General features: G+C 41.8%; 1 protein-coding gene across 2 annotated transcripts; it reads left to right on the top strand.

Annotated features, from left to right (window-relative positions):
• The first annotated feature begins 201 nt into the window (after positions 1-201).
• Positions 202-12,242, top strand: LOC135517731 (voltage-dependent anion-selective channel protein 2-like). 2 transcript variants are annotated; one of them, XM_064942292.1, is made up of 9 exons: positions 202-225; positions 964-1,053; positions 3,942-4,012; positions 4,411-4,460; positions 5,798-6,003; positions 9,300-9,521; positions 10,128-10,278; positions 10,431-10,488; positions 10,617-12,242. In XM_064942292.1, the coding sequence occupies exons 2-9, from the start codon at positions 971-973 to the stop codon at positions 10,706-10,708; spliced, it is 933 nt and encodes a 310-aa protein (XP_064798364.1). In that variant the 5' UTR covers positions 202-225; positions 964-970; the 3' UTR covers positions 10,709-12,242. The 2 variants fall into 2 exon arrangements, with proteins under 2 accessions (XP_064798364.1, XP_064798365.1); XM_064942293.1 differs by lacking the exon at positions 202-225 and adding an exon at positions 3,488-3,537 and having other exon boundaries at positions 1,000-1,053.
• Positions 12,243-12,508: the final 266 nt, after the last annotated feature.

Genomic DNA, 12,508 nt, shown 5'->3' with positions numbered 1-12,508 from the left:
AATATTATTTAACTAGGAAAGTCAGTTAAGAACAAATTATTATTTACAATGACGGCCTACTCTGGCCACACCCGGACGACACTGGGACTATGGGACTCCAAATCAGGTACTATAGTGACGCCTATTGTTCTGAGATGCAGTGCCTTAGACCGCTGCGCCACTCGGGAGCTTTACACAAATTATTGGCAGCCTTCTACACTGACACGTCATTGGACCCTATATTAGGTAAGCTTACTACATCCCCCCCATTTATGTAGCCTACAACAACAGTAGTGACGACTTCTTATCCTATTATTTGTCACTAAACAATGGCTATTTTCGTCATAGGCTGCGCAGTCGCTAGTGGCCACTATGAATCTCCAGTGGATGCGGTTTCCACTAGTTACCATGGCCACAAAGTCAAAGATGGCTATACCACAGATACACAATATTGTTCTATAAATGTGAAGCATCCGCTTAGCGTTTCCACTCACTAACAAATATGGTAGGGAGAGGAAGACCACTGGCCGGCAGTAGGAGAATACCGAACGAGATGGATTTAGGCCGAAATTCTGCACATTTTCTCATCGATGAAACATTTGATCTCAATACAGTTCTGTTCCCAAAACTATAATATGTTATGAACAGAGTGGACTACGTTTCGTAGACTTTACCCTTTGCAAAAGTTTTTTTAAATCTCGTTGAGGAGTGCAAATGCGTACTTCACAGAAGAGGCGTACCCTGACCAAATAAATTGTAGGTTGCAAAAAGTCTGAAGATTGCAAAAGAGACAGTGTCCCTACCAAGCCACTTTGAGATGCAATTTTATTATGAATAAATTGAATTCACGGAATATATTGTTCTATTGGCAAATTGCTGGAATGAATTTGACAAATTATGGAGCTAAAACATTCTGCTGCAGTCATTCATGCCCTCGCCCCGGTGAATTGCGCATGCTCATTGTGTCTTATCTTTGCCAAGCAGATTCTTCATGCTAGTTGGTGGGAGAGAACTAAAGTACGCTAGCTTTGACAGGGTGAAGGAAGAACAGTGCTCAGACGCTTCACAACATAGGTATGAACAATCTAGCTATTATAAAGCACAACGGTTTATTTGTTATAATGCTGTTTATTGCATGCAATAATCATGGAAAATGCATGTCACTAACTAGCGCGTTTGTCCAAGGTCAGCCACTGCACCAACTAGCCGGCTACAAGGGACTATTCCAATGTTCATCTGTTGAGTAAATGTGGTTGGATAGCAAGCTAACTAGGTAGTTCAGAGCACTGGCTAGTGCCCTAGCAAATGTTACATAATGTTGTTTGCCAATGTCGTACCGTCTAATCCCAAGTATAATTTTGTGTTGAAACTCAATATAAATGATTACATTACAATGACTTAACATACGAATTACTTAATGTTGGCTAGTTGGCTAATTTACTGATGAAGTCAAGCCACCCCAACGCAGATGTAGCTAGTTACCTAGCCTAGCCAGCATTCCAACTAGGACAATTTGGCTAGCCTTGCTAAAGACCACTCTCCAAACTGTCCTTTGTCTGAAATTGACGGTGCACAATACATGTTAAGCCCGATATTAGGGCACAAAGGTATTATTTTATGCCGATGGCCCTCACCTTAAATACTAGCTTTCAGCTAACGTTAGCTATCATTGACTGCTCATTTTGAAAGATAATCCACTGTTCCTATAATAACTGACTTGCCTAGTTAAATAAAGGTAAAATAAAAAATCAGGAGTGGATTAACCAGTCATTGTTAGGTAGTTGGCAGGATAATACAATTTTATAGCGTTGAACATTAGCTAACTAGAATAGCAAATTATATTTTTTCAATATTATAAATACATTGACTGATTATTGGTTACCTGATCATTAATGAATAGAAATGCTTTGCGACATTTAAAGGTTTCTCAAAATACACATGAATAGAAATGTCTCTAAAATCAACTAGTTAGCCATCGACAAAATGTTGTAATGAATAATGTGGATATTTAGCAAGTTGAGGTGACTAAACTGCTTGAAGTAATATTGGATTGTAATCTGTCATGGTCAAAACTAGAGATTAAACGATTCGAACATTTCATATCACGATTATAGTGATCAGTTATCAGCATTATCGCGGTATTGTTCAAATGTGCTGGAAATGTACTGATATACACACTGACATTTCACCAAGTGTTATATTGAAAACCAACAAATACAATTAGCATAACTATGCACTTTGCATAAACATTAAAATAATAACATTAAAGATGGCACCATGTGGCCATGAGGTAAATTTATCTTGTGCACACAACCTTAAGTAAGCAAATGGGATAAACAACAAATAGAATTAGCAGCACTATGCACTTTGTGTGCATAAACATTTAAAATAGTAACATAGCTGCACGCCCACTCTGTAAACAAGGGAATAGCAAATGTATTAATTATTATTACACACAGTCGAAATTCTGTGTTGCATTTGAGTATATGCAATGACCCATGCACAATTTACTTAAATACAATTGAGTCTTAAGAAGACAGTGATAGTAATTGCAATGAGCCCAACAATTGACATAAATACAGGAGTCTTGTATAAGAGTCTAGTGTTTCTCCTGTTGGAACACTTTTACAACCAAGTCGACAACTGCCGGATTTTAAATGAACAAAATATGTTGGTTGCGTGACTAAACAACGTGTTATCCTGTGCAATGGACGAATAGTGTGCAGACACACGTCGCATACAGCAGCAGAACAACGTGTAGTGTTTTTACAAAAGTAGGTAACACTGAAAGCTTCAGTTTCCATTATTGACAGGCTATGAGCAAGTTAGACAGACAAAGTATTACATTTTCCCCCTTTACGAAGTCCCCACATGCGTTGAGCTAAACGTTAAATTACCTTTAATTCGCAATAAAGTAACGTTAGTGGGTGTTGGTTACGAAAAGATGACTCATGAGATTTGAAGTGTTGCAGCGTTTTGTCGTTGCGTGTTCTGCAGACAGTGACCATCTTCAATTAAGCTTCCTTCAGCACTCGTGTAAAACTCAAAATACGACCACACTTCAGATGTTGACCTCTTATTAGAAGGCTGAAAAATCTCCCGATCGCTGTCACTGCCTTCCGCCATGTTTCCACACAAAATAAAACCAATGCTGCGCCTGCGTTCGACTGTTTCTAACTTTGGTTGATGCTGGACAGTATTTACCGTGCGTTTTAACGATAATAAAAATTAGAAACAGTAATACTAACCGTTGGGAATTTTATTGTGAAACCGGTAACCGTTTCATCCCAAGTCAAAACATGTTGATACAACAGTACCTAAAATGGGGAGAAGTCTGTCCATAATAAAGCGCTGCTCTGCCTTCTGTTAGGTTCTACATTTTCAGAGTAAATAACTCATGGAAACTAGAGAAGGTCAACCAAGTTGAATTCTTCTCAAGGGGTCGTTACAGCAGTAATTCAGGCAAAGACAGGTTCCTACCATCACAAGTATATATTCTCCAATTCAGACACCCCCCTTCTCTCCAATCCTTACATCTTCTGGTTCCACAGGAAGAGGGTAATGTTGTACTGTTTTATCTTTTGTTTTATGTGTGATGTATGTACCTTAATGTGTTTGGAACCCAGGAAGAGTAGCTGCTAGGATGCTTAATAAACACAAATACACTTGTTTTCTTAGTTTGGTTTTGTGATGCCTGCAAATATTGTTGCAATATGTGTCTATACCCAGTCCTGTCATGCCATAACAAGGGTCTAGGTCTGCAAATACTGCAGCCTGTTCTGTCAAGGAAATGCATACCACCTCTGACTTTTCCAAATCAGTCCTGAGGGAATCGTGTCGGCTGTTTGCAATATTCTAGAAAATCACACACCACTGACTAACCACCTGATCTATGTGAACAAATTTTGCAGTGGGATACATGCCTACATGTGTTGAATGTCCTGTCTTCTCTCTTCTCCAAGTGCAATGGCTGTTCCTCCTTCATATTCAGACCTGGGCAAGACTGCCAAGGACATATTCAGCAAGGGCTATGGTGAGTTAATAGTAAAAATGTTTGCACACCTGAACAGTAAGGCTAAGGAGAAGCCAAAATTACACACAAAACAAATGACCGCCAGGGAGTTGGCTAAAGCAGTGAAGAACAGATCAAGTTACTGTTTATATCCTGGTCTTGCCAGAATTTGAAACTCAGAAGTCAACTGGGAATCAGTCAATGTGATGTAATACATTTTAAAATTGTACTTGGCTGGCGAGGTTATGGTTTGTTCGAAAGCAAAGCAAACAATATGTGTAATTGAATGCCTCATAAACCAATTGTCATTCGTGCTTTCTCAGAAGTCTTTGACTATATGGCGGCCATATGTGTTTTATGACTCTACGAGTCTGCTCAGATGTAACATTAACTCATCAACCTCTTGTTTAACCATCCAGGCTTTGGCATTGTGAAGCTGGACCTGAAGACCAAGTCTCAGAGTGGAGTGGTAAGTCTTCTGTTACTGTCCTTTTCCCCTTTACTTTATCCTCTGTCCCACCTGCTCTGCTCTGCCTCACTTTATCCTCTGTCCCACCTGCTCTGCTCTGCCTCACTTTATCCTCTGTCCCACCAGCTCTGCTCTGCCTCACTTTATCCTCTGTCCCACCTGCTCTGCTCTGCCTCACTTTATCCTCTGTCCCACCTGCTCTGCTCTGCCTCACTTTATCCTCTGTCCCACCTGCTCTGCTCTGTCTCACTTTATCCTCTGTCCCACCAGCTCTGCTCTGCCTCACTTTATCCTCTGTCCCACCTGCTCTGCTCTGTCTCACTTTATCCTCTGTCCCACCTGCTCTGCTCTGCCTCAGCTTCTCTCTCTCTCTAATCCTGTCTATGGTTCTGTAATAACACAACCATTCAATAGGTTGTGTGTAAGGCCTGCTGTGTAAGACTGTGTGTGTGTGTGTCTCCCTATCTGCCATCCTAACCCCTGCTCTGTCCCGCTGCCTCCTGGATTGCTCTCTACTGTAGATGGTAAGACTCTCTCCCACAGTGTACTGATGTCTGTACTATATACAGCATGATCTGTGATATGTTTTATTTCACCTTTATTTAACCAGGTAGGCAAGTTGAGAACAAGTTCTCATTTACAATTGTGACCTGGCCAAGATAAAGCAAAGCAGTTCGACACGAACAACAACACAGAGTTACACATGGAGTAAAACAAACATACAGTCAATAATACAGTAGAAAAATGAGTCTATATATAATGTGAGCAAATGAGGTGAGATAAGGCAGGTAAAGGCAAAAAAAGGCCTTGGTGGCAAAGTAAATACAATATAGCAAGTAAGAAAAATATATATATATATATATGTGATATGTGCCGGGAGATTCAGACGGTCTGATCTCACTGTTAAAATTATGTCCCGCTGATGGTAATGTCGGTCTGTTTGCCTCTTCATCACTGTCCAGTGAAAATGATAATAATTTTTGTCTCCATCCAAATGATCTATCCTTCCTCTCTCCCAGGGATCCAGTCACCCACCATCCTTACCTTGCATCCCTCATTTTATTGACCTTTATTTTCCTCGCATACTTTTCTTCCCACCTGTAATGTTTTCTGTGTCTCCCCTCACATAATGCATGATTCTGTCAGGATGTCTTCTGCAGTCAGCACAAAACTGCCCGTTTCAACGATCTGCTCCTCTGGATGTCTCTTTCTCCCGTTCTCACACTCGCACACTCAGTCCTTTCAAACTCTTTGACCTCAACTCTCTATCCCCTCACACCATTGCTTGTCTCACACATTGTCCCACTCTCTTTTTGTTTCCTCTCTCACCCTCTCAGGAGTTCAACACATCAGGTTCCAGTAACACAGACACAGGGAAGGCAGCAGGTAACCTGGAGACCAAGTACAAGATGAAGGAGCTGGGCCTGAGCTTCAACCAGAAGTGGAACACCGACAACACCCTGGCTACAGAGGTCACTGTGGAGGACCAGCTGGCTCAGGGACTCAAGGTGGCCCTGGACACATCCTTCGTACCAAACACAGGGTGAGAGAGAGACGTCCATCTGATATGTATGGACAAAACATTAAGAACACCTGCTCTTTCCATGACGTAGACTAACCAGGTGAATCAAGGTGAAGGCTATGATTTCTTATTGATGTCACTTGTTAAATCCACTTCAATCAGTGTGAATTAAGTGGAAGAGACCGGTTAAAGAAGGATTTTTAAGCCTTGAGACAATCGACACATGGATTGTTTATGTGTGCCATTCAGAGGGTGAATGGGCAAGATAAAAGATTGAGGTGCCTTTGAACAAGGTATGGTTGTAGGTGCCAGGCACACCAGTTGGAGTGTGTCAAGAACTGCAGCGCTGCTGGGTTTTTCACACTCAACAGTTTCCTGTGTGTATCAAGAATGGTCCATCACCCAAAGGACATCCAGCTAACTTGATACAACCGTGGGAAGCGTTGGATACAACATGGGCCAGCATCCGTGTGGAACACGTTCGACAGCTTTTAGAGTCCATGCCCTGAATTGAGGCTGTTCTGAGGGCAGAAGGGGGTGCAACTCAATATTGGGAAGGTGTTCCTAATGTTTGGTGTACTCAGTGTATATATGCCATTTACAGATGTTAACGTTTTCGGTGGGCAATAAAAAATCTCAGGGGAGGGGATAACATTGCCTAATAAAGTAGCATGTCTATTCGATTAAATAAATTCCCAAATAATGTTGTGCATTCTATGCGAGATAAATATTTCTCAATTTTTTGGGGGCACTGAGCAAATGACAGGTCTGCTGAGTGCGAACCTGAACATTGTGAACATTCTGTGCAACCTCCAGGGTGCACGTTTACTGTGAAAGCAGGATGTACCCGCTTTAAGTTAGTTTTAACAGTGGTCAAGTAGGCTACTGTGGCTATTTGATCATAATGGGGAAAACTATGGAGAAAATGCATTGCATAACATTTTATCATGGAAATATCTGATATCATTTAGCCTACAGTAGCAGCCAATGTGGGGTGTTCAATGTAGGCCTACATACCATGAGACTTATCCAATTGTCCTTCAGACAAGGAGGTGACTGAAAATGTTGTTGTGGTGTTAGATGCAAAAAAATACTTTACAAAATAAAATGCTACATTATTCCCATACCATTATTACTGAGAATCAGACAAATCACGCTACTCCCCTATTGCTGTATACAAATGATCTACAGTACCAGTCAAAAGTTTGGACACACCTACCCATTTCAGAGTTTTTCTTAATTTTTACTGTTTTCTACATTGTAGAATAATAGTGAAGACATCAGAACTATGAAATAACACATATGGAATCATGTAGTAACCAAAAACGTGTTAAACAAATCCAAATATATTTGAGATTCAGGGTAGCCACCCTTTGCCTTGACACTCTCTAATTTTCTTTGATAATGATTAATTATTACAATAATGGAGCTGGTCAACGACCCACCGTAGGTGATTCGTTGAGAGCTTAATGATTCTGAGTTGGGGCTTGCCTTATATAGCCCAACCTGGTACATTTCCATAATCCACCACAACTGTCTCATTGTGGGCGGCAGGGAAGCCTAGTGGTTAGAGGTTTGGACTAGTAACTGATCCCCGAGCTGACAAGGTACAAATCTGTCGTTCTGCACTGAGACAGGCAGTTAGCCTAGGAACAGTGGGTTATCATTGAAAATAAGAATTTGTTCTTAACTGACTTGCCTAGTTAAATAAAGGAAAAATATATATTAAAAAATGTGTCGAACCAACCCATATCTACTAGATGAGGTGGCCATATATTCTGAGTCCTCCTGCGAGGTCTCCTGCGAGACCTAAGAACAGTTTATTCTTAGAAAGAGGATAAGGAGAGACTGTTTGGAATAGAGATACCTCGTTCCGAACGTGCAAGTTTCAGAGTACAGAGGGTGGGGGGGTAAGAACACGAGATGTGCACAGCCGTGGTGAATTAGGTACAGAGTTATGTGAAAACAGCAACTTGCACAACCAGAGTAACACTCCTATCATTTATATAAGCCTTAAGGTAATGCAAAGACCATTTTTTCCTTCTCTCACAAACGTTGATGGAGTATACTAACGGGGAAAGTTCTAGAAAGTTGAGTGAAGTTCAATCTCGTGCTTCTATGCGCAGGCTGATATTTCTTCTGTAAAGCAGTACGTTGGTCCCAGCTTTCCATCGCAACCACATTTATATCGCTACTCCTACAATTGCGCGTGGCATCGTTTAAAAAAAAAAAAGCACGTACAACTGGAGTTTCAAGCATTGTTTAGACCAGTGTTTCCTATCTGGTAGGGGGTGATTTTATTTGTAAGTGTTACGTTACAGCCTTTTATTTTTAAACGGATTCAATCGTTTTTTCCCCCTCATCCATCTGCACACAATACACCATAATGACAAAGCAAAAAAACAGTTTTAGTTTTTTTAGAAATGTAGCTCTACGGACAATTCGTTCAACCTCGTGGCTTGCTTTTTGCTCTGACATGCACTGTCAAATGTGGGATCTTTATATAGACAGGTGTGTGCCTTTCCAAATCATGTCCAATCAATTTCATTTTTCACTGGTGGACTCCAATCAAGTTGTAGAAACATCACTAGAACTGAGCTTTTCAGTCCTTCTACATAAAAATGATGGGGGACCCCTTTAGTGATGGTGAATTCATCAGGGACCCCCTCATAATCAGAACACAACTCAAGTGACATAAATATAGCATACAAGGAGTTCTAATAGTGCATGGCCAGACGAACCCAAGTCCTGGGTCCCTCGGAAGGAATATTTAAAGGCCCATCTCTTGGCAAATTTCCTGCTTTTTCAACACATTTTGTCATTAGGCAGAGAGAGCATTACAGTTTAAAGCTTAAATTACAGTGCATTTATGTTGAAAAGAAAATCACTTTTGGGGAATCCAAGAAGTATTGAGTCGAAAAATGTATAATTGGTGGAGTAGTGTGGATACCAATATCCCTGTGAGCCTGCCAGGCACATGTTCCATGGATCCCTTGGCCAAAATTATATATGAAGAGACTTGCCCACGGACCTCCTGCAATACCCTACTTTGAAAACCCCTGTCCTAAGCAAGGGGACTGTAATTGGTCGAACTCACAATTTAATACATGCCCAGAATTACCTAAAAGCATGATGTACATGATGTTTTTACACGAAAGGCGAGGTTAACTAAAATGATTTGACGAAAAGATATGAAAGGATTTAGGATTTATTTATTGACGATGCTATCACCTTTTTTTTAGAAAATCAAGGATCAGATATGAAAGGATATTTGTTGGCTGTCTAATTTGCTCTTTCTCTTCTCCATCTGTACTCAGCAAGAAGAGTGGCAAGCTGAAGACTGGCTACAAGCGTGACTTCCTTAATGTGGGCTGTGATGTTGACTTCGAGGGTCCCATAATCCACGCAGCAGCCGTGGTGGGTTATGACGGCTGGCTTGCCGGGTACCAGATGGCCTTCGATATGGCCAAGTCCAAACTGGCCCAGAACAACTTCGCCCTGGGATACAAGGCTGGAGACTTCCAGCTCCACACCAACGTGTGAGTATCCCCAGTGCAGTGGGTCATGGCTAAAAACGCTGGTTTTGTTTTTGTGAATCATCATAAGTGTAGAAATGTGTTAGATGATACAAGTTTGGTAACTGTTGCCCTGTGTCTCTCTAATAGAAAATGAATCCATAGAATGGCTAAGAACCTCATGTTAAGTCAAAATGACACAACGATAAGATTCCAGTTTAACGTTCACTCAGCCGTATTAGCTCAGTACATGGTTGCCATTGCACTTAGGCCGTGTTCATCAACGAGACTCCTGCGCAGGTGCACTAATAAGGGTGACGGCACCGTAATAACAGCAATATAGGGATACTTAAAACCATGAACGTAACACCTCTAACCCTAGCAATTTGACGGGTTAACTCATGGGTCCACCCATAATGCCAACATTGACATGAATGGGGAAGCCCCGCTCTATGGATTCTTTCTCAGTAATAATGTCATGGAGCAGGGAGGTATTCATTCATTTTAGGATTGTTTCTTACTGTATCTTGCCCCCCTCTCTCTTTCAGGAACAATGGAGAGAGGTTGTCTAGGAGTGTGAGCAAGTGCTTGATTTGGGCATGTCTATCTGTTTTCTCTCTCCTCTTTCAGTAATGATGGGACTGAGTTTGGAGGTTCTATCTACCAGAAGGTGGATGACCAGCTGGAGACGGCGGTCACTCTGGCCTGGACGGCCGGCAGCAACAACACACGCTTCGGCATCGCAGCCAAATACGCCCTGGACAAAGATGCTTCCCTGTCTGTGAGTAACACGCACACAAGCACTCTGTCTATCTTAGTCTCAACCCAGGCTCTTGCTGTAGCCCCACCCCAAGCAGGGACGCAGCTCTTTGCAATTCATTCAGATTTGCTGACCAGAACACGTTCAATGACTGCCTGTGTCTCCCACTGCAGGCCAAAGTGAACAATGCCAGCCTGATTGGAGTCGGCTACACCCAGACCCTCAGGCCAGGTGATCTAATGACTGGTTGATTTGATTACAATTCATGATATCCTCTGAGCAAGGTCTCTGAGCACAACTGTCATTTTAGGTCGAGCTATTACTGCTTTACATCTCCAGTAAATTCCTCTCCTCTGTAGGTGTGAAGGTGACTCTGTCAGCCCTGATCGACGGGAAGAACTTCAACACCGGCGGCCACAAAGTGGGCCTGGGCTTCGAGCTGGAGGCATAGAGCGGCAGGGAACAAGACCCAACAACCTAGAGAAGAGCCCAGAACCAATCACCCCCATTCCCAACCCCACACACCCTACCACAGCCCTTATCCAAAACCGTCATCCTGTAGACACTCCATTCCCACCTCTCTCTCACACACCACAGTCCCTTTACACTCACACACATGGAGTGTTTTGGCAGTAATAGTCAGACCTGTGGCCGTCATGTCCATCTTGACTAAAGTAGCTAAAATACATGAATGAATAGAGAGACTGAGAGAGGCATTATGTAATGTCATGGCTGTTATAGTCTAGCCTTTTGGTTTAGTTGGTTAGTTATCAGTCTGAGTGCATAAAGGCAAAGCACTGGGGATGGATACCTCCCCTTTTAGCTGACGCTGTACAGAAACACCGGCTAAGTTTTTTTCTTTTTTTTTTAATCTTCTGACTGGTTACTGAAGTGGCACTAATATTTCAGTAGGAGTTTGGCTGAGTAGTCCTCGGTAAACGTGTCGCTTGGCGTGAACTTACATACGTTTATTATCCCCATTCGTATTTCATTGTAAGCATGTCTGAATGAATACCGGGTGTAGAACAGAAGGCTTTAGTAAGGATGGAAGCCGGATGCATTTGAAGCCCGGTGTTCTCTTGGTTTAAAAAGAATGCCGTCTGTTTCTTTTGTGTTGGTTTGAGTATAAAATGTTTCGGTGTATTTTGGTTGTGCTGTGTTCAGTTGTGGACCATGTTGTCCTTTAAACCCAGTGTGATCGTAGGATGTTTGTGATTTTGGATGTGTACAACTTCAATTGTATGCCACTTCAGCCAATTTTCTTTCAATTCCTGACTTGACCAAACTGAGATTTTAAGTGAGCCCAACCCTGAGAGGGAACCAACCATTTCACCACCACTACAGTCTGCTGTTACTGTAACTACACTGAAGAGGAAGATTCTACATTACGCATACAGCGCTACAAACGGAAGGACCTATTAAGATTATTGTCGGCTGAATGCAGTTCTACATGTCCCAAAACTCAATATATCTTCATCTCCTTGTCTTTTCTCTGAGGCCACTCGTCTTTAGAGGACAGCTGGTAGGTGAAAGCAATATGGTGAAATCTTCCCAGTAGGTGAGAAAAGATGGCCTTTCTAGTGTTGCTTATATCTATCTACTCTTAAGATCTGTGGTCACATGAAGAGGGATGTGGATGTTGTTGCTCATGCTGCTTTAGACTTACACCCCTTCCTGGCTGTCATTGGTGCCCTTGGGAGCCAAATGACCCTCCTTGTATGTCCCACTCTCTGTACATAGTATACATATTCTCCTCCCGAGTTTCAACACTCGTACGGTGAGACAACATTTGAAGTGATGCTGTTGTGTAGGCTCGGTCCCTCCTTTACCAAGTCGTAAACCTTGACTCCATGTATCTTTGTTTTTTTTCTCCAATTTTGTCATAATTATGAGTCTTTTTGAATTGGTTGTGTTCGAGACACAGCATCTTGTTTTTCCCCCCAACCTCAAGTAATGGAACTCTAATTAAAAAAAGCTTGTCTTGATGTCTTTTATTTCTCAATGTTATTTTGAGAATATTTGTGGTCCATTAACACTTTAGTGAGAATAGTAGTGATAGAGGGTTGAGATTATAGATAACAATGTGATGAGTAGAGGCACAGTGTTTCTGAGATTGTACCATACCAGCCTGCTTATTCCAGTATTTGGTTCAGTTGGAATAATTTGCATATGTATTTTTTTATTAAAAATTATTTCTGGGGGCTTCAGAACAAGCATTATGTCCCAAACCCCTTGGTCGCTGTCAACCGGA

Source organism: Oncorhynchus masou, chromosome 28 (assembly GCF_036934945.1).
Source record: "Oncorhynchus masou masou isolate Uvic2021 chromosome 28, UVic_Omas_1.1, whole genome shotgun sequence".
Lineage (NCBI taxonomy): Eukaryota > Metazoa > Chordata > Actinopteri > Salmoniformes > Salmonidae > Oncorhynchus > Oncorhynchus masou.
Note: the sequence above shows the minus strand (reverse complement) of the source record. Positions and strands in the feature narration are given on the sequence as shown.